Source organism: Eleutherodactylus coqui, chromosome 2 (genome assembly GCF_035609145.1).
Source record: "Eleutherodactylus coqui strain aEleCoq1 chromosome 2, aEleCoq1.hap1, whole genome shotgun sequence".
Taxonomy (NCBI): domain Eukaryota; kingdom Metazoa; phylum Chordata; class Amphibia; order Anura; family Eleutherodactylidae; genus Eleutherodactylus; species Eleutherodactylus coqui.
In genome coordinates this window covers 8,045,065-8,072,754 of record NC_089838.1, presented here as the reverse complement: position 1 = coordinate 8,072,754, position 27,690 = coordinate 8,045,065, and the positions used below count along the sequence as shown (strand labels likewise).

General features: G+C 45.7%; 1 protein-coding gene across 6 annotated transcripts; it reads left to right on the top strand.

Moving 5' to 3' along the window:
* The first annotated feature begins 377 nt into the window (after window positions 1-377).
* Window positions 378-27,059, top strand: LOC136611024 (uncharacterized). 6 transcript variants are annotated; one of them, XM_066590266.1, is made up of 13 exons: window positions 389-418; window positions 3,676-3,763; window positions 3,909-4,107; window positions 4,341-4,667; window positions 9,779-9,876; window positions 11,193-11,358; window positions 11,468-11,696; window positions 14,441-14,907; window positions 17,063-17,147; window positions 20,839-21,002; window positions 22,658-22,818; window positions 25,545-25,794; window positions 26,418-27,059. In XM_066590266.1, exons 3-13 carry the CDS (start codon window positions 3,925-3,927, stop codon window positions 26,640-26,642), a joined length of 2,355 nt encoding a protein of 784 aa, XP_066446363.1. In that variant the 5' UTR covers window positions 389-418; window positions 3,676-3,763; window positions 3,909-3,924; the 3' UTR covers window positions 26,643-27,059. The 6 variants fall into 6 exon arrangements, with proteins under 6 accessions (XP_066446361.1, XP_066446363.1, XP_066446365.1 ...); XM_066590264.1 differs by having other exon boundaries at window positions 378-418; window positions 3,673-4,107; XM_066590268.1 differs by having other exon boundaries at window positions 3,676-4,107; window positions 17,066-17,147.
* Window positions 27,060-27,690: the final 631 nt, after the last annotated feature.

Genomic DNA, 27,690 nt, shown 5'->3' with positions numbered 1-27,690 from the left:
ATTTACGGGACCGGACGCGTCCACTACAGATCGGTAGGGGGGTTTCTAATATTTCCCTCATCAAAATCGCCCTCCGCAGGTACTCCCTTTATTTTCTACAGTCCCCGTTACTCGTATAATAGACTTTGAGATCGGTCATGGCTGTCCCGTGTGCGTTAAAACTATACAACAAAAATACCGAATTCAACAATTGATGAGTATAACGACTAAAGCTCCGAGTGATGGAGGACCGGTGGAGACATAATCTGTGCTGTGATAGGATTATACCCCCGAATGATATATTAGACGGTGGTGTCAGATTATAGTACACCCCTGTATATATGAATGGTAGATGCAGTTGCCATGGTGTCTCTGTAAACATAGCTTAGTACACAGTTATCCAGGGTCCTAGCGCCCGACGGGCTGTAGTCCTGAAGCGGTGAGTGAAGGCTGCATTGTGTTATACTATGTGGAGGCTACAGAGGTGGGACCTGCCCTTTATTTCTAGGGTCTCCGGGTTCAGGGTGTCATCAGAGGGTCACTGAGCTTGGTTTGGTTGGTTACAATAGGTTTTAACCCTTTAGTGACGGCCAATACACTTTTGTACCAATCTCACTAATGGGCTTTAAACCTGCACATAACTGACAGTAAAGGGAGCCGAGAGCGCCCGTCTGATAGGCTGCAGGGCGGCCCAATCACCATAGACCCTGGTAGCATGCGGCCTGCCAGCAGGGCACTGAGTGAGGCATCACCTTGAAGCGACGGCGCGGGAGCGAATCCCTCCATATGGAAAAATTAGCATCAACTGACTCTCGTTGACCCGCGCCGCCCACCGCCTCGCTGCGCTGCATCCACTGCTTGGACTTCCCTAGCGTTCAGCAGGCGTCGATGGATGTCAGCGGCCGCCCTCGCGTCGCACTTATATGTCATGTGACGTGTGATGCCATTTTTCTATTTTTACTATTATAACATGCGATTTTCCCGCTCACGATAATCACAAGTTGCGGCGATGCGAGGCGTTCTTCATGCAGGATGCATCATAAACGCAGAGGAATCGCAGATTCCTGGGCGAGGTAATTTCTCGGAGTATTTCTCGCACTCGCCCGTGTTACTGCGGCCCTAGGGCTTATTCACAGGAGCGTTTCATATATATACGCTACCATCTGAGCTGTCTATCCTCTTCCCTCCCCCTCGCCGGCTCTCTGACTCTCTCTTCCCCTCTGGCTGTTTGCAATGGGAGGGGGCAGGACAGGGGGGGGAGCTAAGCTCCCGTACCCTCCCCTTGTCCGCAGCCAGCAGTGAGAGGGGTGGGGCAGAGCTTAGCTCCTCCCCGCCCCCCTCCCATTGCAAACAACCGGAGGGGAGGAGAGAGGCAGAGAGTCGGCGAGGGGGAGGGAAGAGGATAGACAGCTCAGATGGTAGTGTATATCGGCCGGCCGTGAAAACGGTGGCCGATATACGCTTCTGTGAATAAGCCCTTACTATAGAAACCATGATCAGCCTTAGCTGTAATTCTGACAGTGGCATTTAAATGCCCTGATCAGAGTTCAGGGGTCACGAGCGGCCTACCTGAGACCGCAGGGTGCCAATTGGTGGCCATTGCATCCGGACACCTTCTGAGGCTCCCAGGCTGCCATTGCAGCTTGCCTATGAAGCCATGCTGTGGGGTGCCTGTCAGACAGCAGTATAATGAAATACCACGGTATTACATTGTACTGCAGGAGTGATCAAACCATCATAAGTTCAGAATAAATCACTTTTCCCGTATGCTGATCGTGGTGAGAAAAAAATGGACAACTCAAGAATTGCGCTTTATCTGGTCACCCGTCTCCAAGAAACAATTTAATGAAAAGCGAACCACTGTTGGTACCAGTAGGAACTACAAAAGGTCTGGAAAAAAAAAAAAAGCCCTTACACAACTGTCAACGGAAAAATAAAAAAGTTATGGCTGCCAGAAAATGACAGCAGGAAATAATTACGTTTTTTTTCGATTGATGTTTTAGTTTTTAAAGGTTACAGCACAAAAGCGATATGAATGTCGCATCGTCGTAATCGCACCGACCCACAGCATAACGCTATCATGTCATTTTTGCCACAGTGCATCCGCTGTAGAAACAAGACCCCCCCCCCCAAAGATGGCAGAGTTTAGATTTTTTCCATTTCACGGCACTTTGAATTTTTAAAAAGTTTTTCAGTAGAATACATGGTAAATTACAGAGTATCACTGAAAAATACAACTCGTCCCGAAAAAAAGCAAGCCCTCAGACAGTTACGTCATGGGTAAATAAAAGTGTTATTTTTTTCTTTAGTGGAGAGGAAAAACTGAAAATAAAAGGGGTGCTCTTTAACCCCTTCCCGCCCCATGACGTAAGCGTACGTCATGGGAGCGGGGCACTTCCCACAAAATGACGTACTCTTACGTCATGGGGATAGTGCGAGATCATAGCAGATCTCGCGCTATCCCACAGTGGGAGCCAGCTGTCACTAGTAGCCGGCGTCCCGCTGCGACGGTGGGGGTGTATCGGAGATGCGCCCCTTCCCCCCCCCCCCACTGTTAACCCCTTCTCTGCCGCGATCTAAGTAGATCACGGGAGGGAAAGGGTTCACAGAGGGAGCACGCTCCCTCTGTGACTCCAGCCGGCTCTCGCGATAACATCGCGAGAGCCTGACTGGTTGCTATGGCAACAGGACGCCAGATACTGGCCTCCTGTATTGCCATGGCCTGTAATCGCTATAGTAAGCGATAAGGCATGGCAGGAGAGAAGTCCTGCCATGCCTTATCGTAGCGATCTTCAGTCCTGCTGTGAAAGTCCCTTAGAGGGACACAAGTGGTGTAAAAAAAAAGAGAAAAATAAAGTACAAAAAATAAAAATGTAAAAAAAATGCTTTTTCTCATATTAGCATAAAAAATTTTTAAAAAATTAAAAATCCCACATATTTGGTATCAACGCGTCTGTAACGACGCATACAATAAATTAAACACGCTTTTTATCCTGCACAGCAAAAAGCGTTAAAAAAAACGCTAAAAAACTGAGGCAAAATGCGAATTTTTTTATCATTTTGCCTCCCAAAAAACGTAATAAAAGTGATTTAAAAAAACGTGTGTACCCCAAAATGGTACCAACAAAAACTACAGCTCGTCTCGCAAAAAATAAGCCCTCATAGAGCTCCGTCCGTGCAAAAATAAAAAAGTTATAGGACTTTGAATGCAGTTTAGAAAAAAATAATAATTGCCAAAAAAAAGGGTTTTAATTGTGGAAGAGGGGAAAAAACTAAAAAAAAAATATATAAGAATTTTGGTATCGTTGTAACCGTACCGACCCACAGAAAAAAATGTAGTGTGTCATTTATGCTGCATAATTAATGCTCTAAAAAAAAACAAAAAAATCTATGGCAGAATCGATGCGTTTTCTCTTCCTGCGATCATAAAAAAAATAATAAAAGTTTTACAATGTAGTCAATGTACGCAAAAATGGTACCAATAAAAACTACAGTTCGGCACGCAAAAAACAAGCCCTCATACGGCCGCGTCGACAGAAAAATAAAAAAGTTATGGCTTTTAAAAAATGGAGATTAAAAAATACCAAAAATCGTTTGGTCCTCAACGCCAAAATAGGCCGGGGTTAAAAAATAATTTAGAAGGATGGTAGAAGATCCACCATCATGATAGTCAATGATTCTCTCTTCCACCAGTAGGCGGCCAATGTACAAACACACCGGTCCCGTGTGACGTGTCTAGGATACCATCGCCAAGTATCAGCACTGACAAGTAGCATTGCCTCATGTGAGGCTTACCTCTATTTACCAAAGAAGTGGATCCTTGGCTTGTTGTTGCGTTGCTGTTTTCCTGATGCTCTTAGAAACAAGTTTGGACGATGTGGTATTCTTGGCTGTGCCGGCAGATACTTGACGCGCTCTGATCTGCTCAGGAGTCACGTATGAAACATGTCCGGGCTTCACCACCACCCAAGCTGCTTCTGCTCTCGCTGTCCCGGCGCGGTGACGTTTGTGGTGGGTACGTTGGATGGAGACCCCTTGAAGTTAAACCTCCTGAAGGATTATGTTTCCGAAGCTCTGGTCAACAGCGTGAGAGCGTCGTCGATCAACGTCATCTACTTCTCGGAGGAGGTAAGTGGCTTCAGACATGACGGGTAAATATAGTGTCTTGTGTCGTCTCAATTGGTTTTGATCAGAACTAATACATAATTGCAATAGTGAAGAATAACGGTTATCAGGAATATGCCATAATGCCCGACACAAGCACTGACATGGTGAATCCAGAGCCCTGGTACACGAGTCTCAATGTCAGTGCGACTGTGTGCAGGTAGGTACTTCAACTTACCTGAACTATTTACTGTTAGATCAAAAAGTGGTGTGACCGTGCGGTGATATGGACCCCGCAGACCGTCAATCAAGCCGTTTTATGGATCCGGACACTTGGCTGTGATTCTGGTGCCGACCCCACTGAAGCCTTGGCCGCAGCATTGGAGGACCCGTCATGTCGGACGGTGTATTTGGTGATGGACGCCCTACCACCCCGTATCCTACAGAATATCTACAGCTTTCTTGGCAGAGATGAGAATACCTGCTCTGTAAATGTGGTGTACCTACTGGAAGAGCCGAGTGATGGCAAGAGGGAAGGTGCTTTCCGCATGATTAATCTAAAGCCCCTTGGAACTTCAAATAAAGTAAGTAAAAGAAGCCGACAGCTCCTCTATATACTACACCACACAGGAGAGCCGACAGCTCCTCTATATACTACACCACACAGGACAGCTCCTCTATATAATACACCACACAGGAGAGCCGACAGCTTCTCTATATACTACACCACACAGGAGAGCCGACAGCTCCTCTATATACTACACCACACAGGAGAGCCGACAGCTCCGCTATATACTACACCACACAGGACAGCTCCTCTATATAATACACCACACAGGAGAGCCGACAGCTCCTCTATATACTACACCACACAGGACAGCTCCTCTATATACTACACCACACAGGAGAGCCGACAGCTCCTCTATATACTACACCATGCAGGAGAGCCGACAGCTCCTCTATATACTACACCACACAGGAGAGCCGACAGCTCCTCTATATACTACACCACACAGGAGAGCCGACAGCTCCTCTATATACTACACTGCACAGGACAGCTCCTCTATATACTACACCGCACAGGAGAGACGACAGCTCCTCTATATACTACACCGTACAGGAGAGCCGACAGCTCCTCTATATACTACACCACACAGGAGAGCCGACAGCTTCTCTATATACTACACCACACAGGAGAGCCGACAGCTCCTTTATATACTACACCACACAGGAGAGCCAACAACTCCTCTGTATACTACACCACACAGGAGAGCCGACAGCTCCTCTATATACTACACCACACAGGATAGCCAACAACTCCTCTATATACTACACCACACAGGAGAGCCGACAGCTCCTCTATATACTACACCACACAGGAGAGCCAACAGCTTCTCTATATACTACACCACACAGGAGAGCCAACAACTCCTCTTTATACTACACCACACAGGAGAGCCGACAGCTCTTCTATATACTACACCACACAGGACAGCTCTTCTATATACTACACACCACACAGGAGAGCCGACAGCTCCTCTATATACTACACCACACAGGACAGCTCTTCTATATACTACACCACACAGGAGAGCCGACATCTCCTCTATATACTACACCACACAGGAGAGCCGACAGCTCCTCTATATACTACACCACACAGGAGAGCCGACAGCTCCTTTATATACTACACCACACAGGAGAGCCAACAACTCCTCTATATACTACACCACACAGGAGAGCCGACAGCTCCTCTATATACTACACCGTACAGGAGAGCCGACAGCTCCTCTATATACTACACCACACAGGAGAGCCGACAGCTCCTCTATATACTACACCACACAGGAGAGCCGACAGCTCCTCTATATACTACACCACACAGAACAGCTCTTCTATATACTACACCACACAGGAGAGCCGACAGCTCCTTTATATACTACACCACACAGGAGAGCCAACAACTCCTCTATATACTACACCACACAGGAGAGCCGACATCTCCTCTATATACTACACCACACAGGAGAGCCGACAGCTCCTCTATATACTACACCACACAGGAGAGCCGACAGCTCCTCTATATACTACACCACACAGGAGAGCCGACAGCTCCTTTATATACTACACCACACAGGAGAGCCAACAACTCCTCTATATACTACACCACACAGGAGAGCCGACAGCTCCTCTATATACTACACCACACAGGAGAGCCGACAACTCCTCTATATACTACATCACACAGGAGAGCCGACAGCTTCTCTATATACTACACCACACAGGGGAGCCAACAACTCCTCTATATACTACACCACACAGGAGAGCCGACAGCTCCTCTATATACTACACCACACAGGACAGCTCTTCTATATACTACACCACACAGGAGAGCCGACAGCTCCTCTATATACTACACCACACAGGACAGCTCTTCTATATACTACACCACACAGGAGAGCCGACAGCTCCTCTATATACTACACCAGACAGGAGAGCCTACAGCTCCTCTATATACTACACCACACAGGAGAGCCGACAGCTCCTCTATATACTACACCACACAGGAGAGCCGACATCTCCTCTATATACTACACCACACAGGAGAGCCGACATCTCCTCTATATACTACACCGCACCGGAGAGCCGACAGCTCCTCTATATACTACACCACACAGGAGAGCCGACAGCTCCTCTATATACTACACCTCACAGGAGAGCCGACAGCTCCTCTATATACTACACCACACAGGACAGCTCTTCTATATACTACACCAGACAGGAGAGCCGACATCTCCTCTATATACTACACCACACAGGAGAGCCGACATCTCCTCTATATACTACACCACACAGGAGCCGACAGCTCCTCTATATACTACACCATGCAGGAGAGCCGACATCTCCTCTATATACTATACCACACAGGAGAGCCGACATCTCCTCTATATACTACACCGCACCGGAGAGCCGACAGCTCCTCTATATACTACACCACGCAGGAGAGCCGACATCTCTATATATTACACCACACAGGAGAGCCGACATCTCCTCTATATACTACACCACACAGAACAGCTCCTCTATATACTACACCACACAGGAGAGCCGACAGCTCCACTATATACTACACCTCACAGGAGAGCCGACTGCTCCTCTATATACTACACCACACAGGACAGCTCTTCTATATACTACACCAGACAGGAGAGTCGACAGCTCCTCTATATACTACACCACACAGGACAGGTCTTCTATATACTACACCACACAGGAGAGCCGACAACTCCACTATATACTACACCTCACAGCAGAGCCAACAACTCCTCTATATACTACACCTCACAGCAGAGCCAACAACTCTTCTATATACTACACCACACAGGACAGCTCCTCTATATACTACACCAGACAGGAGAGCCGACAGCTCCTCTATATACTACACCGCACAGGACAGCTTCTCTATATACTACATCAGACAGGAGAGCCGACAGCTCCTCTATATACTACACCACACAGGAGAGCCGACAGCTCCTCTATATACTACACCACACAGGAGAGCCGACAGCTCCTCTATATACTACACCGCACAGGACAGCTTCTCTATATACTACACCAGACAGGAGAGCCGACAGCTCCTCTATATACTACACCGCACAGGACAGCTCCTCCATATTCTACACCACGCAGGAGAGCCGACAGCTCCTCTATGTACTACACCTCACAGGAGAGCCGACAGCTCCTCTATATACTACACCACACAGGAGAGCTGACAGCTCCTTTATATACTACACCGCACAGGACAGCTCCTCCATATTCTACACCACGCAGGAGAGCCGACAGCTCCTCTATATACTGCACCTCACAGCAGAGCTGACAGCTCTTCTATATACTACACCGCACAGGAGAGCTCCTCTATATACTACACCGCACAGGACAGCTTCTCTATATAATACACCACACAGGACAGCTCCTCTATATACTACACTGTACAAGAGAGCCGACAGCTCCTCTATATACTACACCAGACAGGAGAGCCTACAGCTCCTCTATATACTACACCACACAGGAGAGTCGACAGCTCCTCTATATACTACACCGTACAGGAGAGCCGACAGCTCCTCTATATACTACACCACACAGGAGAGCCGACAGCTCCTCTATATACTACACCACACAGGAGAGCCAACAGCTCCTCTATATACTACACTTCACAGGAGAGCTCCTCTATATACTACACCACACAGGAGAGCCGACAGCTCCTCTATATACTACACCACACGGGAGAGCCGACAGCTTCTCTATATACTACACCACACAGGAGAGCCAACAACTCCTCTATATACTACACCACACAGGAGAGCCGACAGCTCCTCTATATACTACACCACACAGGAGAGCCAACAGGTCCTTTATATACTACACCACACAGGAGAGCTCCTCTATATACTACAACACACAGAAGAGCCGACAGCTCCTCTATATACTACACTACACGGGAGAGCCGACAGCTCCTCTATATACTACACCACAGAGGAGAGCCGACAGCTGCTCTATATACTACACTACACGGGAGAGCCGACAGCTCCTCTATATACTACACCACACAGGAGAGCCGACATCTCCTCTATATACTCCAGCACACAGGAGAGCCGACAGCTCCTCTATATACTACACCACACAGGAGAGCCGACAGCTCCTCTATATACTAATCACCCAGGAGAGCCGACAGCTCCTCTATATACTACACCACACAAGAGAGCCGACAGCTGCTCTATATACTACACCAGACAGGAGAGCCGACAGCTCCTCTATATACTACACCACCCAGGAGAGCCGACAGCTCCTCTATATACTACACCACACAGGAGAGCCAACGGCTCCTCTATATACTACACCACACAGGAGAGCCGACAGCTCCTCTATATACTGCACCACACAGGAAAGCTCCTCTATATACTACACCGCACAGGACAGCTCCTCTATATACTACACCACACAGGAAAGCACACAGCTCCTCTATATACTACATCACACAGGAGAGCTCCTCTATATACTACACCACACAGGAGAGCCAACGGCTGCTCTATATACTACACCACACAGGAGAGCCGACAGCTCCTCTATATACTGCACCACACAGGAAAGCTCCTCTATATACTACACCGCACAGGACAGCTCCTCTATATACTACACCACACAGGAAAGCTCCTCTATATACTACACCGCACAGGACAGCTCCTCTATATACTACACCGCACAGGACAGCTCCTCTATATACTACACCACACAGGAGAGCCGACAGCTCCTTTATATACTGCACCACACAGGACAGCTCCTCTATATACTACACCACACAGGAAAGCTCCTCTATATACTACACCGCACAGGACAGCTCTGTATACTACACCGCACAGGACAGCTCCTCTATATACTACACCACACAGGAGAGCCAACGGCTGCTCTATATACTACACCACACAGGACAGCTCCTCTATATACTGCACCACACAGGACAGCTCCTCTATATACTACACCACACAGGAAAGCTCCTCTATATACTACACCGCACAGGACAGCTCCTCTATATACTACACCGCACAGGACAGCTCCTCTATATACTACACCACACAAGATAGCCGACAGCTGCTCTGTGATCTGCAAAATTGAATTCTATATATTGTTTGTTTTTTAGACTAGAATTCATGATTACCGAGATACCAGTCATTACTGTCCATCATCATCCTCATCCTCATGCTGCACCTTCTCTACGGTTGTCTCCTCTGAACCTCAGTAAGTCTCACTCCCTGTGGCATTTATACCCTAAAAGCATTGTTCCCGATATATATGTACCAAATGTCATATCACCATGCTTCCATCTAAAGTAGCAGCAGCAGTGATCACAGATTACCAACGGCTATGCCTAGTATGCCTGAAATTGTCTACTTGGCCATTTCCACGCCTTTGCTTGGCTTCTCTAGACCTTTTATTTTTTCATACTTTTATACTTTTGTTAGTGCTGTGTATAATTCTGAGCCAATCAGAAGTCTCTCCACATCTGCTTCCTCTTCCCTCTCACAGCATTCTGTCACAGAACCTGCAGCTGCATTTCCCTCCTCCCTCACTATTTATTGTATTAGTCTAAATGGATTTTATGGGGAAGACTGGGATATTTGTGAATATTGGCTGAGAGCCTGCAGGCAGAGAAAGGGCATTTACAGGCTGCTGGAAGATGAGGAAGCTCCAATCTGAAGGTACATTTAAAGGGCCACCCCGGTGATATTTAAAAAATGATTCATTATGCAGCTTCATCCCACCCCCTCCCCAGTATGAGTGAGCTGGTGTTAGCTTGGTTAAATATTTATTTTTGTCTGAAACTTCCAGCCTCTTTTTCCTCAGATGGTCATGTGATCTAAATTCTGACCAGCTCAGATCTGTTTGGGGTAATGTATTCATTTTGTAGCCAATTTCTCAGTGTGTATGATGCTGTTACATGGATCTACCACAGCAACTGCCTAGAGGAGGAAACAGGCTCTACTATCACAGATACTAATGATGATCAAACAGCTCCTATCACACAGCTATAGTAGAGGAAATCACAGCTCCGCCTCCTGACTGTATACATATGGTCTGTAGCTTTTTTAGGTAAAAATAAAAGGTGCTGATAATTAAACTGTCCCCCCTGCAGGCAGAAATGATATAGTCTCAGCTAAAAATGTTCTGATGCATCATTAGCTAGTTGTGAAACTGAAAGTAAAATAGCTTAGCCTCGAGGTGGTACCTGATAAGCATCAGACAAGGGGCTACACTGCATGGAAGTGTCTGAAATACATAGAGGAGACCTCCAGAGTCTTGCAGGGAATCAGGTGAGGGGGGCAGGAATGGGAAAAATGTGTTTTTGCCCAAGTGGCCCTTTAAAGATGATGCCTAACAAACCAACCCACCAATGATTATATCATACGGTCATTTCCCATGGTTCTCCATGTCTATTCATGTAATGCCATACAATAAAATGATGGAAGCTATGTTGGATTTGGGCCTGATATGCCCTGTGTGGCCAAGTGTAGTTTGATCACCTTCAGATTTCCCTTTGATCTTCTACTTACCAGGTTGGAAACAATCAACTGTGGTGCTCATCCAAAAGAATCTCCACTGAGTGCAAGCTCAGTGCAGTTGGCACCAGAGGCATTGAATCTGTTGAGAGGTGCCAGGGTACTTGCCCGCAGAGACACTGATGGACTTTACTACATGGGTCACATTGCCCATGGGGTGGAGGTAAGTAGCAGTAATGTAGAGGTCTTTCTGCTATACCTTGCATCTTCAAGACGATGCACAATTTACAATCTGCTAAACTGGTGACTGACTTCCTTTATTATTACATCAGGGCTCCAGTGACCGGTTTCTTGTGGAGTTTGAGAAATGCCGCTCCCTGAAGGGCAGAAGTCAGTTCCGTATGCAGGAAACACCCGTTTGTGACATCATTCACTATGAGGATGCGAGGTGGAGACCCCTCGTTCCCGGAGACCATGTTCTCGCACCAGTAGATGTAAAAATGGAGCACTATGGTCCTGGTACTGTTCTGCAAGGAGCAGAAACCCGAACGCGTGGCTCAGGTATTATCTCATCGGACAATATCATCATCTTGGATCTAATAATTACCTATTGTCTTTAGAATACACTGCTCAAAAAATTGCAAGAATGCCTAAAAGGGTATTTTTTTATTTGGCCCATCTATCCCTCTGCATGCCTCCATGAAATGTTTAATCAGCTTACTGTGCCCTAGATGCGCCGTTCGGTGGGTCACGTGACAGCCTGATGTCGACTCATAAACCTGTTATATGAGCAAGGGTAGCAGTGGCTTGATAGGCAATTTGCAATGACAGCCCTTTGACTTTTCAGAAGGCCCCCAGCCACCATAACACCCGCACGGCAACCCACGATCTCATCGCGGGGGTCAGTGCGGGACCCCCGGACATTGGTTGAAGCATTTAAATGCCACTGTCAGAATTTGACTGTGGCATTTAAAGGGTTACCAGCTCCAATGCAGTACTAGAGATAGCCTGCTGGTGGCTGGAGAACTAATATATATATATATATATATATGCTTGTGTGCGCACATATTATATAAAGACACGTCTGTGTGTATGTAATATACACCAGTGTTTGGGTCTTTTTACACCAACATGGGCCTCTCTGCGTACCTTTTTGCATGTGCAAATATGAAGTGTATTTACATGCACAAAAACCTGCAGCAACAGCCAAGATAGGCCGGCAAATTCCATTTTGGATCATGTAAATACGCATTCTATTTACACGACCAAATGAGCAATAAGATCTACTGATTTATTCATCAAGATCTACTGGTTTATTCATCAATGAGATCTACTGATTGAGGTTGCATTCCCACGAACGTATATCGGCTCGGTTTTCACAACGAGCCGATATACGTCGTCCTCGTGTGCAGGGGGGGGAGGATGGAAGAGCCAGGAGCAGGAACTGAGCTCCCACCCCCTCTCTGCCTCTTCTCCGCCCCTCTGCACTATTTGTAATGGGGAGAGGCGGGGCTAATTCTCGGAACTTAGCCCCACCCTCACCCCGCCTCCTTTCATTGCAAATAGTGCAGAGGGGCGGAGAGGAGGCAGAGAGGGGGCGGGAGCTCAGTTCCTGCTCCTGGCTCTTCCATCCTCCCCCTTCCCCTGCACACGAGGGGGACATATATCGGCTCGGCCTGAAAACCGAGCCGATATATGTTCGTGAGAATGCACCCTTAGGGCTCCCACACACTTGCGTTTGCGTTTTTTGTTAACGCGATTGTCAATGGGACTTTCCAATGTTAAAAACGCAACACAATGCACCAAAATCGCAGTTGCGTGCATTGCGTTTTTTACAATAGAAAGTCCCATTGACAATCGCGTTAACAAAAAACGCAATCGCAAGTGTGTGGGAGCCCTTATTCATAAACGAGATCTACTGATTTATTCATCAATGAGATCTACTGATTTATTCATCAACGAGATCTACTGATTTATTCATAAACGAGATCTACTGATTTATTCATCAATGAGATCTACTGATTTATTCATCAACGAGATCTACTGATTTATTCATAAACGAGATCTACTGATTTATTCATCAATGAGATCTACTGATTTATTCATCAACGAGATCTACTGATTTATTCATCAACGGGATCTACTGATTTATTCATCAACGAGATCTACTGATTTATACATCAACGAGATCTACTGATTTATTTATCAACGAGATCTACTGATTTATTCATCAACGGGATCTACTGATTTATTCATCAACGGGATCTACTGATTTATTCATCAACGAGATCTACTGATTTATTCATCAACGAGATCTACTGATTTATTCATCAATGAGATCTACTGACTTATTCATCAACGAGATCTACTGATTTATTCATCAACGAGATCTACTGATTTATTCATCAACGAGATCTACTGATTTATTCATCAATGAGATCTACTGACTTATTCATCAACGAGATCTACTGATTTATTCATCAACGAGATCTACTGATTTATTCATCAACGAGATCTACTGATTTATTCATCAATGAGATCTACTGATTTATTCATCAATGAGATCTACTGATTTATTCATCAATGAGATCTACTGATTGAGGGTGCATTCCCACGAACGTATATCGGCTCGGTTTTCACGCCGAGACGATATACGTCGTCCTCGTGTGCAGGGGGGGGGGAGAATGGAAGAGCCAGGAGCAGGAACTGAGCTCCTGTCCCCTCTCTGCCTCTTCTCCGCCCCTCTGCACTAGTTGCAATGGGGAGAGGCGGGGCTAAGTCTCGGAACTTAGCCCCACCCCCATCCCGCCTCCTTTCATTGCAAATAGTGCAGAGGGGCGGAGAGGGGGCAGGAGCTCAGTTCCTGCTCCTGGCTCTTCCATCCTCCCCCCCTCTGCACACGAGGGGGACGTATATCGGCTCGGCGTGAAAACCGAGCCGATATACGTTTGTGGGAATGCACCCTTATTCATAAATGAGATCTACTGATTTATTCATCAAGGAGATCTACTAATTTATTCATCAATGAGATCTACTGATTTATTCATCAAGGAGATCTACTGATTTATTCATAAATGAGATCTACTAATTTATTCATCAATGAGATCTACTGATTTATGCGTTCTCCTAATTTTTTGAGCTGTGTACATAAAAGGGGCATTCATTCCCATTGGAGATTTGTAGGACACATCCTGTGGTCTGATAAATGTAGCATCTGATCAGACTAGCCATTAGTTGCCTATTAAGGAAAAATATTCCTGGTTTACCAATCGATATATAAAAGGTTAATTGCTCTTCTATTTTAGCTTTTGACAGCGCCGGTGTCCTGGTGACTTTATGGAATGGTAAGACTAAGCAAGTTCCTCCCGGACTAGCCATATGGATCCCTCAGAGCTTAAGCGACCGCATCACCTTGGAGCTCTATATTCCTTTCGAAACCCGGAAGAAGCTGATAGAATCCTGCACCAGTTTCCCCTTTATGGGTACTATTGATAGTCATCAGTTGGAAGAGAAACTTGGTGGCCCGGAGTCTCATATGTGCCTGTATTGTGGACCCAATAATGGTGTTTGCCAAAAATGTCATGTGCCCGAGGAGCTATGGGTGGCCCTTAGGAATTCACTGAAACACATTAGTCGAATCACATCAACTAGAGAAAAATCTTCCAAAAAGGTGGACAAAGCCATAAGAAAAGATGTAGAACCTGCCAAGGAGAAACCCAAACCTCAGAAGAGGAGCATACAAGACCAGGGAGGCCGCCAGATAAGTAGACATGTATGTTTAGGCTCAGTTAATGAAATATATTCAAAATTATGGAGGGTGTAGTCAACGATGCAAGGTGATTACTATAGGTCTAGCTCTTATCCAATCATGTATCAGATTAATGTCTATAACTAGGGAGTGGTGGGATGAGGAGGGTGCATCACACCACAGTTTGGAATAGGGCCCAGGGGTCCGGTCTGTCTACAGAGGGGGCTGTAAATAAACTAATCACCCTTTTACACGGGACGATTATGGTTCAGAATACCGTATATACTGGCGTATAAGACGACTTTTGAACCCCCAAAAATCTGCTCTGAAGTCGGGGGTCGTCTTATACGCTGGTAATACAATAAAAGAAAGTGTCAAAAAAAAAAATCGTTACTCACCTTCCCCGGCGTTCTGCGGCGCTGCTGCAGGCTGTCGCTCCCTCCTGGTCCCCGGCAGAGCATTGCTTTCTGAATGCGAGGCTTGAAATCCCCACCTCCAGAAAGCTAATACTGTGATTGGCTAACACACGACGTCAGCCAATCACAGCCATTCAGTGGTGTCATTGAATGGCTGTGATTGGCTGACGGCGTGTGTTAGCCAATCACAGTATTAGCTTTCTGGAGGTGGGGATTTCAAGCCCCGCATTCAGAAAGCAATGCTCTACCGGGGACCAGGAGGGAGCGACAGCCTGCAGAATGCCGGGGGAGGTGAGTAATGATTTTTTTTTTTTTGCTCCACTGTATTCCTGGCGTATAAGGTGATAGTTGGGGGGTCGCCTTATACGCCGGAATATACGGTAGTTCAGATTGAACTATAATTGTCCCGTGTAAATGCATGCAGTCGTTCACTTTTTAATGACTATCTGCTTACTGCGAGTCGGGTGGCGGAAGAGCGCTCCTCGGCCCGCTCCGTCTCCATTCTGGCAGTGCTCTGATCGATGCCAATGATACTCGCTGCTGCGTAACAGCACATGAGCAAGCATCATCGGGACGAGCGGTCAGGTATCAAAAGGACAATAAATCTAAAGGGAACTTGTCGTCAAGTTTTTACAATGCAATCTACGATAAACCTTTAACAGCTGCTAACGAGATTTCCTTATCGCTAATTAGTTGTGCAATCCCTGCCCCGGTACCTTTACAATCTGCCTTGGCAGTTTTCCTGTGCTGTATTAAAATAAGTAGAAGAGAACCAGATTTTTCAATCAGCGCCGCGCCGGGCCGGGCCGCCCCTGTTCTTGATTGGCGTGCATACTGAATTCTTTTCTCCCCTGTAACCCTTTCCCTGCACCTCAGCCTTCCCTTACTTGCTGGGACTTCAGCGGCCTACTGAGGGGTGCAGGCAGGGTTTGCATGGGATTACAAGAAGGGAAACCAGTATGCATGCCAATCAAGAACATGGGCGTGCTTGGCGCAGCGCTGAGAGAAAAAGCTCACTCTTTTCTGCAAAATCTGACTCTTTTCAGTTCAGCGTGGGAAAACCTCAGTAGCCGATTGTAAAGGTTCTGGGTAACGTATTAGAAAACCAAATAGCAATCAGGAAATCTCATTAGTAACACTGTTACATGTTGTATCACACCGATAGGTTCCCTTCAAGGGCGCTTGCAATTGAGGACCAATCCATTGCAAAGGCCATCAATGTATGATTGCTGGAAGCAAAACAAAGGAGTATCAGTGCTACTTAGAAAATGTGTGATGTGGTGAATGTAGAAAATATTATCGAGGAAGAGGGGTAATTTGGCACTTTAAAGCAACCCCCAGGACAATCTTGCTTGTAATTAACTCTTTCCAATCCAATTTGTATCCTGGTTTTCCTAGGGGCTTACTCTTTTTCTGCCATTATACAATGGCGCTATCTGCTGGCTAAAGCCAGTACTGCATGAGGTGACACATTGGATAGTCTCCGACAGCAGAGAGGCTGGCAATATACAGTAAGAGAACCCAGACGGACGTCTTCAAACATCAGAGCTGTACAGCCTTAAATCATAATGTCTTCAGACGTCAGACAGTGGATTGGAAAGGGTTAATACAAAGTACCCCCAGATCAGTTCTCAGGGAATTGTTACCCTATCATATTGGTGGGTCTGGGAATCAAGAACAGTCTACAGACTTTGGTACAGAGGGAAGGCAGTGCAGCCTTCTGCTTTGGTTGTAAGAACGGTCTCTCCTTGACTTTGTTTCAGAAGGAACCTCTGGTCTGTAGTAGAGATACTCAGACTGAAAATCTCACCAGCCCTCCAGACACATCACATAGTAAAGTAAGAGAAGGTAATGCTAAATGTCTCCTTTACTTATCTTTAGTCATTGAGAAGTGTCAAGAGTTCATATTGGTTTAGATCCGTCAGCATAAGCCACTACTGGAACAAAAAGCTGACATCTTTTAACCCTTTGCAATCCAATTTTGGATTCAGAGTTTCCTAGGGGGTTTTCTCTTTCTGCCATTATACAATGGCGCCATCTGCTGGCTAGAGCCAGTACTGCAGTGTGGGACATGCTGCAGAGGCCCCCAACGACAGAGCGGCCAGTAATCTACAGTAAGAATACCCTGCCGGACGTCTTCTGACACCGGAGCTGTACAGCCTTCAATCAGAATGTCTTTAGACGTCAGACAGTGGATTGGAAAGGGTTAAAGAAGACCTGTCACTGGATAAATTCATAAATTCAGTTGGGCTGGCAGTATGGCTGACTCTATCCCCCCCCCCCTTCTTTTTTGTCCCCCACCACTGAGTATGAATAGGTAATTTCAAACCTCAATCAAGTCTGACATCACTCACTAAGAGTGACTAGTGGGGACTGCCCACTTGACACATTGACAGAAATGGGATCTAGACATAAGAAAAGCCCATCCAGGCAAAGGGAGGTATGAAAGAAGATAGGGATAGAGTCGTTAAGGCCTGGGCTGCAGAGATAGACAGCTAGAACAGCTGATTGTATCCTATAACAAGACCTCAAGGAGCTGAGGACTGATGACAGTAGCTGATGTCCTGCTCTAATAGCCGAATTCAGATATATGCAAGTGCAATTAAAAATCCTCTACGGGATTAAATAAGGAAACCAAAAGCATCTATTTTTATAAATAAACTGTATTACATATTAAACCCGAGACACAAAACAATATAGATTTCTTTGATATCGCCATGACAGTAACCACCTGTACGATACATATATAGCATAATCTATGATGATCGATGTATGGTGTTAAAAAAATATTTTTTTACATTTTTGCCAAAATATGAATTTACACTCTTTGTAAAAAAAAACAAAACCGCCCCTTGAAAGAGTTGTCATTTTGCTGTAAAACTCAACATGCAGTTAAATTTCATGCAGATGTGGAAATGATCAAAGTTGTGGCGAAATTAGATGAACGGTCTTGCCACCGGAGGCCCTTGAAAGTGGTTTCAGCATTAGCCTAGAAGAGGCTCTCGGAGGCTCCTTGTGTGTAGTGACCTCTTCTTCCGCTTTCATAGAGCTTGTTGACTAGTAGACGCCTCTACGACGCAGAGAAGAGATATCACCCCGTTACCAGAGTCTGAGAGGGGCGCATTATTGGAAAGCAGAAGGCTAGATGGCCGTATCGAAAAATTTCCTGCCACTTGGGCTGTTCTGACCAGACTGTTAGGAGGTGTTGGGACAAGTGGGTGCATGAGGGCACACAAAACGACCGGGCTCAGGACCCCCGCAGACCACCAGTACAGAGGATCGTATAACGAGCAGCTCCATCTGTTTCTATCAGAACCATCTCTAGCAGCTTGGCTGAAGGACATTTGGTCTTGTGCCTTTGACACCCACCCACCCACGGCCGCCTCCGTTTGCAGTGTTGGTGAACGAAAAAACAGGACTGCTATGGAGCGAAACCGGGTTGTCTTAAGTGATAAATCCAGGTTTACTTTGGGCACCGACAGAGCGGCACACTGCCCCCTGCTGGTGTGATAGTCTGGGGGGCCATCATATACAACAGTCGGTCCCCCCTAGTGGTGGTACGAGCGACATAGACAGCTCAGCGATATGTTTAGGACATCCTACAGCCACATGTGTTGCTTTCATGGCGGCTTCCAGCAGGATAATGCTCGGCCGCACACACAAGGGGGTCACAGGAGCCCCCACAACATTGTCACACCTCTGTTGTCTGCCCAGTCATAAAGTCTATCGCCAGTAGAACATGTATGAGACCATTTGGAACGCCAACTTCATCAGCCTTTGTGTTTGCACGATCTAGAGACTCAGTTACAGCAAATGTGAACCAATATTCCGCAGGATATCATATAGCACCTGTATGCCACTATGTCCGCCAGTATCACATCTTGTATCCAAGCTAGAGGCGGTGCAGCAGGGTACTAGAGCCTCTAGGTCCGCCCATATCACATCTTGTATCCAAGCTAGAGGTGGTGCAACAAGGTACTAGAGCCTCCATGACCTCCTCTATCACATCTTGTATCCAAGCTAGAGGTGGTACAACAGTTTACTAGAGCCTCCATGCCCACCAGTATCACATCTTGTATCCAAGCTAGAGGTGGTGCAACAAGGTACTAGAGCCTCCATATCACATCTTGTATCCAAGCTAGAGGCGGTACAACAGGGTACTAGAGCCTCCATGCCCTCCTGTATCACATCCTGTATCCAAGCTAGAGGCGGTACAACAGGGTACTAGAGCCTCCATACCCACCCATATCACATCTTGTATACAAGCTATAGGAGGTCCAACAGGGTACTAGAGCCTCCATGCCTTCCTGTATCACATCCTATATCCAAGCTAGAGGCAGTACAACAGGGTACTAGAGCCCCCATGCCCCTGTATCACATCTTGTATCCAAGCTAGAGGCAGTACAACAGGGTACTAGAGCCTCCATGCCTTCCTGTATCACATCCTATATCCAAGCTAGAGGCAGTACAACAGGGTACTAAAGCCTCCATGGCCACTCGTATCTCATCTTGTATCCAAGCTAGAGGCGGTACAACAGGGTACTAGAGCCTCCATGCCCCCGTATCACATCTTGTATCCAAGCTAGAGGCGGTACAACAGGGTACTAGAGCCTCCATGCCCCCGTATCACATCTTGTATCCAAGCTAGAGGCGGTACAACAGGGTACTAGAGCCTCCCTACAAGGAGTCAGTCTTCCACAATAAATGATGCAATCACACACAGGAAGTTTCATTCGGCTCCCACAACTTCTTCTAATGAAGGGATTGTTTTTTGTCTTCAAGTGGTTAAAGAGGTTCTCTGCTTTTTGTTGGAAAATACGTTGATCACAGGGTCTCTGCTGCTGGGATCCATAAAGATCTGCTGTTGTCGGATGCCTCTTAGCAATAAGTGTTCAATTTTCCTGTAGCGCCACCACAGACGAAATGCAGCATTAGATGGTGCCTATACAAGTCGATGGGTTGTCTGTTTAGAGGGGTTCTCCATTTGTAAACTAGTGATGGCCTTATCCATAGCATAGGCCATCTATTGTAAATCAGAAGGGGTCTGCTGCCCAGGACCCTTGTCAGTCACCTGTTCTCTCGGTCGGTTTGCTTGTGTACTGAGCTATTTCCTGCAGTAAGCAGACAGATCCATTCCCACTGCAGTGTCTTGGTTTGGTATTGTAGGGCAAGTCGCAAATGAAAGTGAATGGGAACTTGCTGTACTACCAAGCCTGACCACTGCAGTCGGAGCAGAGCTGTCTGCTTCCTGCAGAAATCGGCTTAGTACATGAGTGTATCGATCTGGTGAACAGCTGATTGTCAGGGGTTCGGGATGGTGGATCGCTGCCAATCTACTATTGATGGGCTTTTCTAGGGATAGGCCCTCAATAGTTTACAATTGGAAAACCCTTTTAATACATGGACTTTTGGGTCCTCTGGGCTAATTCATGGAGACCTTAAATGAGGAGCTCTCATCTGGACTAAGAATATCCTAATAGAGCGAAAATATGAATTATTATCCAGTATATAAAGTTTTTCTCATTCTATCTCATATAAGGTGGTACAGTGGGTTCAGTATATAAACCCTCAGCTTCAAGACTTGGCAACATGGCTCATCTTCAAGAAACGTTGCAGTGCATTGAAAAGGCAATGAAAGAAGATCGCATGGCTATGGAGTCTGTGATTCTTGAAAGCCGATCGCGCTTTGCTCCTCTAAAACTAGTAAGTTAAAGGGATGGATGCACTGAAGGATGACATCAACGGGATGCCAAAAACGGTTCGTCATCCGCGTTCACCTTCAACACCCTCAATTTATATCCATACAGGGCCACATTCTTTTCAGCTCCCTCTCCACCGATGTCCTGAGTCTAAGTCGCTTCTTGCATTCTATTGTGTATGATTACATGTATGCCCCAGAAATTGCCCGTCATGTGACTGTGATGACCAGTCACCGGCTGGAGTTTGCTGTATACAGCTCCTATGCAGATCTACGTGTCTCCATGGTTACACACTAGAAACAAATCATACGTAGTCATACACTGTATTTATACGCCTCCCTCTCCATTTTCCACTTCTTGATTATCTACTGCAGGATCAGACTACACAAGGTTTGTTTGTAGTCTGTAACTATAGCGACACAAAGGTCTGCATAGGAACTGCAGACACAAAACGGAAGGAGATTTTTAATCAAGGCTATTTGTAAAGATACTTTTATTATAGATGCAATGAAACATGGTCACAAAGATGGACAAACCCTTGAAGATTAAATACACTCATTGCCAAAAAAGAAAACAAGCATCTAGAAAGAGTTGTCATAATTGAACAAAACTTTATATGTGTGATTGTAAATCCGATGACCGGGCAGCCACGGAAGTGTGATAATGTTGTCGGGGCTCCTGTGACCCCCCTGTGTGTGCGGCCGAGCATTATCCTGCTGGAAGCCGCCATGAGAGGAACACATGTGGCTGCCGGATGTCCTGAACATATCGCTGAGCTGTCATTGTCCCTTCTACCACTACTAGGAGGACCGACTGTCATATGTGATGGCCCCACCAGACATTACACCAGCAGGGGCCATTGGCCTCTCTATAGCAAAGGCAGGGATGAAGCTCTCACCATGGGGCCTCCATGCTTGAACATACACATCACTGGCTTCCAAACAGAACCTGAATTTGTCACGGAAGACAACCAGGTTCTGCTCCACAGCCTTCGAGCTTAGTCATTCACGACATAACTGCAAACAGAGGTGATGGTTGGCGAGTATCAAAGGCAGTACACGGTAATGACGCCATGAGACCAACTGTCCTTCAGCCAAGTTCCTGAATACAAGGGCTTGTAGCCATGGTGCCACCTATCTCTGTGGGCAAACAACATCCCAATAATGCGCCCCTCTCAGACTCTGGTAACGGGGTGAAATCTCTGCGTCTAGTGGTCAACAAGCTCTACACAAGCGGAAGAAGAGCCCACTACACGCAAGGAGCCTCCGAGAGCCTCTTATAGACCAAGGGGGGGAACCACTTTTAGGGCCTCAGGTGGCAAGACCGTTCATCCAATCAGCACAACTCACATCATTTGCAGATCTGCCTGAGATGGAACTGCATGCCAAGTTTTGCATTAAGGTGCCAACTCCTTGTAGAGGCTTGTTTTTTTTTGCTCTATCACTAGTGTCTACACGGTCCTTCTTGCTATTTCTGTATCTCAAAAAATGCAACTCAGTACTTCAATACAAGGGAGTTGCAGATAGCATCAGAAGGCTGAGCTTAAAGTTAGCGGGTGGTTAATTGCATGGAAAATGAAATGGGGGGGGGGGGGGGGTTCATGTTAGAGTTCTAGGCAATCGTTTCGGTTTCAGCACTGAGTAGCTTTCATCTCAACAGAACTATGAAGCGAAAGTCAAAAGGAATCAGGAGCTGAGAGAAGAAAGGAAACAGGAAGCAGCAGAACTGCAGAGGATGCGAATGGAGGAGAGACAGAGGAAGAGGGAGGAGAAGATCCAGGACCTGCAACAAAAGGAACTGATGCTTCAAGATAGCAGACGGTATGGCACTTGTATGGAAAGGACTTTACGATTTTTCTGGACTTTGAAACTGAAACCTAAGTTCACTATACAACTGCTATAATAATGTCATCATATACAAGAATATACCATATTTTTTGGACTATAAGACACACCTGACTTTAAGACATGCCCAAGTTTAGACGATAAAATGTAGGAAAAATACATCTACTATTTCACCCCTGAAAATAAGCCCTACTCCTACTTTGGGGGCTTGAAATATAAGCCATCTTCCAAAAATAAGCCCTAGCTACACAAGGTTAAAAAAAAAAAGCAATTTTTACCTAGTCGACGGCGTCGGTGTCCCTCGCATTGGTATCTGGTGCTGTGGCTGGGTGCGGTCCTCAGCACTCACAGGATTCTCTTCTGGTGACAAGCATTTGAATACCCCACCTCCGGTAAGAGAGCGCTGTGAATGGATCGAGTGCCAGCCAATCAAAGCCGGTGCTCGATCATTCACTGCCATTCAGTGAATTACATCACTAAATGGCTGTGATTGGTTCATGAAGCGCCGGCTCTGATTGGCTGGTGCTTGATCCAATCAGAGCACTTACCGATGGTGGGGTATTCAAAGCCCCATTACCAGAAGAGAATCTTGTCAGCGCTGAGACCTGAAACAGTGTGGGGACCAGCGCGAGGGACACAGACGTCAGCAGCTAGGTGATTATTGCTTTTTTAACCTTATTGCTTATACACACCAAGGTGCCGGTGTCTGTATCACTCGTGCTGGTCCCCACGCTGCTGCAGGCTTCAGTTCTCAGCGCTGACAAGATTCTCTTCTCCTGGTAACTAGGCTTTGAATATCCCACCTTCGGTAAGCACTGTGATTGGATCGAGCACCAGCCAGTCAGAGCCAGCGCTCAATGAACCAATCACAGTGCTTACCGGTGGCTGGGTATTCAAAGCCTCGATACCAGGAGAGGAGAATCCTGTCAGCGCTGAGGACTGCAGCAGCATAAGGGACACATACGCCGGCAGCTGGGTAAGAATAAAAATTAATATAAGACAGTGTCTTATTTTCAGGGGAAACACAGTAATACTTACTAAAACTTTCCTGGTGCTCTGAGAAAGAGGAGGGGTCAATGTCGCTAACTTTGATGTTCCAGGGTAGCGCATCCTTTATTTAAATTCTATCGTAGGTGCGATGGGTAATTGGCTACTATCCAATTCTGCAAAGGTATGTGTACACAGAATTTTTCCACATATAAATCCACACGACTTCATTTGGTGCAAATTTTCTACTATTATAATACTGCCCCCCATTGTACCAGAATATACCGTAACTACTATAATACAGTCCCCTATGTACAAGAATATAACTACTATAATACTGCCCCCTATGTACAAGAATATAACTACTATAATACTGTCCCCTATGTACAAGAATATAACTACTGTAATACTGGCTCCTATGTACAAGAATATAACTACTATAATACTGCCCCCTATGTACAAGAATATAACTACTATAATACTGTCCCCTATGTACAAGAATATAACTAGTATAATACTGCTCCTATGTACAAGAATATAACTACTATAATACTGCCCCCTATGTACAAGAATATAACTACTATAATACTGCCCCTATGTACAAGAATATAACTACTATAATACTGCTCCTATGTACAAGAATATAACTACTATAATACTGCCCCCTATGTACAAGAATATAACTAGTATAATACTGCCCCCTATGTACAAGAATATAACTACTATAATACTGCTCCTATGTACAAGAATATAACTACTATAATACTGCCCCCTATGTACAAGAATATAACAACTATAATACTGCCTCCTATGTACAAGAATATAACTACTATAATATTGCCCCCTATGTACAAGAATATAACTACTATAATACTGCCCCTATGTACAAGAATATAACTACTATAATACTGCCCCCTATGTACAAGAATATAACTACTATAATACTGCCCCCTATGTATAAGAATATAACTACTATAATACTGCCCCTATGTACAAGAATATAACTACTATAATACTGCCCCCTATGTATAAGAATATAACTACTATAATACTGCCCCCTATGTATAAGAATATAACTACTATAATACTGCCCCCTATGTACAAGAATATAACAACTATAATACTGCCTCCTATGTACAAGAATATAACTACTATAATATTGCCCCCTATGTACAAGAATATAACTACTATAATACTGCCCCTATGTACAAGAATATAACTACTATAATACTGCCCCCTATGTACAAGAATATAACTACTATAATACTGCCCCCTATGTACAAGAATATAACTACTATAATACTGTCCCCTATGTACAAGAATATAACTACTATAATACTGCCCCCCATATACAAGAATATAACTACTATAATACTGCCCCCTATGTACAAGAATATAACTACTTTAATACTGCCCCTATGTACAAGAATATAACTACTATAATACTGCCCCTATGTACAAGAATATAACTACTATAATACTGCCTCCTATGTACCAGAATATAACTACTATAATACTGCCCCCTATGTACAAGAATATAACTACTATAATACTGCCCCCTATGTACAAGAATATAACTACTATAATACTGCCCCCTATGTACAAGAATATAACTACTATAATACTGCCCCCTATGTATAAGAATATAACTACTATAATACTGCCCCCCCCCCCCCCCCCCAGAACTCGTATAATTGGTCACATTATTATTTCAGGCTGCGTTCACAGCAAAGAATCGTGCTTGAGTTGGAGAGGAGACAAGATCTGGAGGGACTGGAGGCTCAGCAAGCAGAATCCCGCAGAGCTGCAGCTGAAGATAGGAGCCATAAGAAAGAGGAAGACTTGAGGAAGGAGTGGAGGAAAGAGGACCAGAAAGTACGATTCTGGGGTGACCTTCGGCAGCAGCGAGAGAATCTAGATCGAGAGAAAATCCATAAAGAGCAGGAGAAAGAAGAGAGGCAAAAGGTGACCACATATTGTGACTGCGGGGCTATTCGTCGTTAGACAGTTGCCCAACTGATAAATTAAAGAGGTTGTCCAGTTGCAAACTATTGATGGTCTGTTCTTAGGATAGGTCATTAATAGTAGGCCTCAGCAGGGACCCCTGACGACCAGATGTACTCTGGGCCGATGCGCTCATACACTGAGCTGATTTCTACAGGAAACAAACAGTGCCGTTCCCACTGCAGTGGCCAGACTTGGTATTATAATGAAAGTTCTCATTGAAGTGAACTGCCTGAAATTCCAAGCCTGGCCACTGCAGAGGAAACAGAGCTGGCTGCTACCTGCAGAATCAGCGCACCAACGCGGTGAAACTGATCAACAGGGATCCCAAGTGGCGGATCCCCACTGACCTACTATTGATGGCCTATCCCAGGGATAATTTACAGCAGGACAACCCCTTTAAATTTACATTTTTAAATATGGAGGTGAGTTCAGTTTCCCCTCAGTTGCACTGACTACTCTTCCACAGACTACTTGATGCCTATTGAAAGATGGCAGAGAGAACTGATGGGATATATTTTGAGTGATTATCGAATAGGCCCCTATTATATGAATGTGTATCATCAGCATCATTTGGGTTACAGGAGATCGTCCACAATCAGATGATTACAGGAGAAAGGCAGCATGAGTCCGATCTCCAGGAGCGGAGAAGGCAGCAGCAACTGCAGAAGGCGTCCAAGCAAAGAGTCTCCAAGCGAGTGGAGCAATTCTATCAGCAGGCTGAGCGGGAGGCCCTGAAGGACGAGGGTTTACAGCAACATCTTAGAGAGCACAATCTGCAGGCTCTACGATCAGCCATGCTTTATTGAGAGCCGCAGTATGGGGACATCTGCTTGCAATTTCTTAAAGGGGAACACATTAAATATGAAGTTATTTCGAATGCAAAACGCTGTTGTATACTTTACTAGCTGATATACCCGGCTTCGCCCGAGTTAATTTAGTACTGGTATGTATCTGGTGTTCACACGGAAAATCTTATGAAGTCGTGGTTACTTTAGAGATACCGAGGAAAAACATATGTTCACCATTTTGCATAGTTCTCTGCATTACCCAGGAAACACCACGTGGAGGTAATTATGCGACGTTTCCTTTATATAAAATGACATCAGGAAGTGAGAGAATTAGATTACGTACGTAAAATTTGGACGCTAATTCTTTTGCACTTAGAATTGAATAATCGAGTTGGAACTAGAGATGAGCGAACACGTTCGGCCCCGCCCCTTTTTCGCCCGAACACTGAACTTTGCGAACACTTCAGTGTTCGGGCGAAAAAATTCGGGGGCCGCCGTGGCAGCGCGGGGGGGTGCGGCGGGGAGTGGGGGGGAGAGGGAGAGAGAGAGGGCTCCCCCCTGTTCCCCGCTACTGCCGCCCGCGCCGCCGCGCATCTCCCCGCCCCCCGGCGGCACCCGGACCTTTACGCGCGAACACTGCAGTGTTCGGCAAAGCCGGTGTCCGGGTGCGGATGTGTCCGTAACGGACATGTTCGCTCATCTCTAGTTGGAACCCATTAACTTTTCCTATTTTGGACATAATCTATGCTTGTGCCAAATTTCATGTTTCTACGACATCGGGAAGTTGGAGAATTAGTGGCGAGTCAGTCAGTCAGTCAGTGAATCAGTGAGTCAGTGAGGGCTTTTGTCTTTATATATATAGATACTTCATTCATACAAATCTGTAAGCAGCGCCTGCTCTCAGTATGATAATGTAACAGGCCTTAAAGGGTTGTCTGGGATCGGAAAGAAGGCTCCGCTTTTTTCCCCCCTTCCTTTAACCCCTTAGTGACCAAGCCTGTTTGCACCTTAGTGACGGAGCCAAATTTAGAAATGTCACTTTAACATAGAATAACTCTGTAAAGGT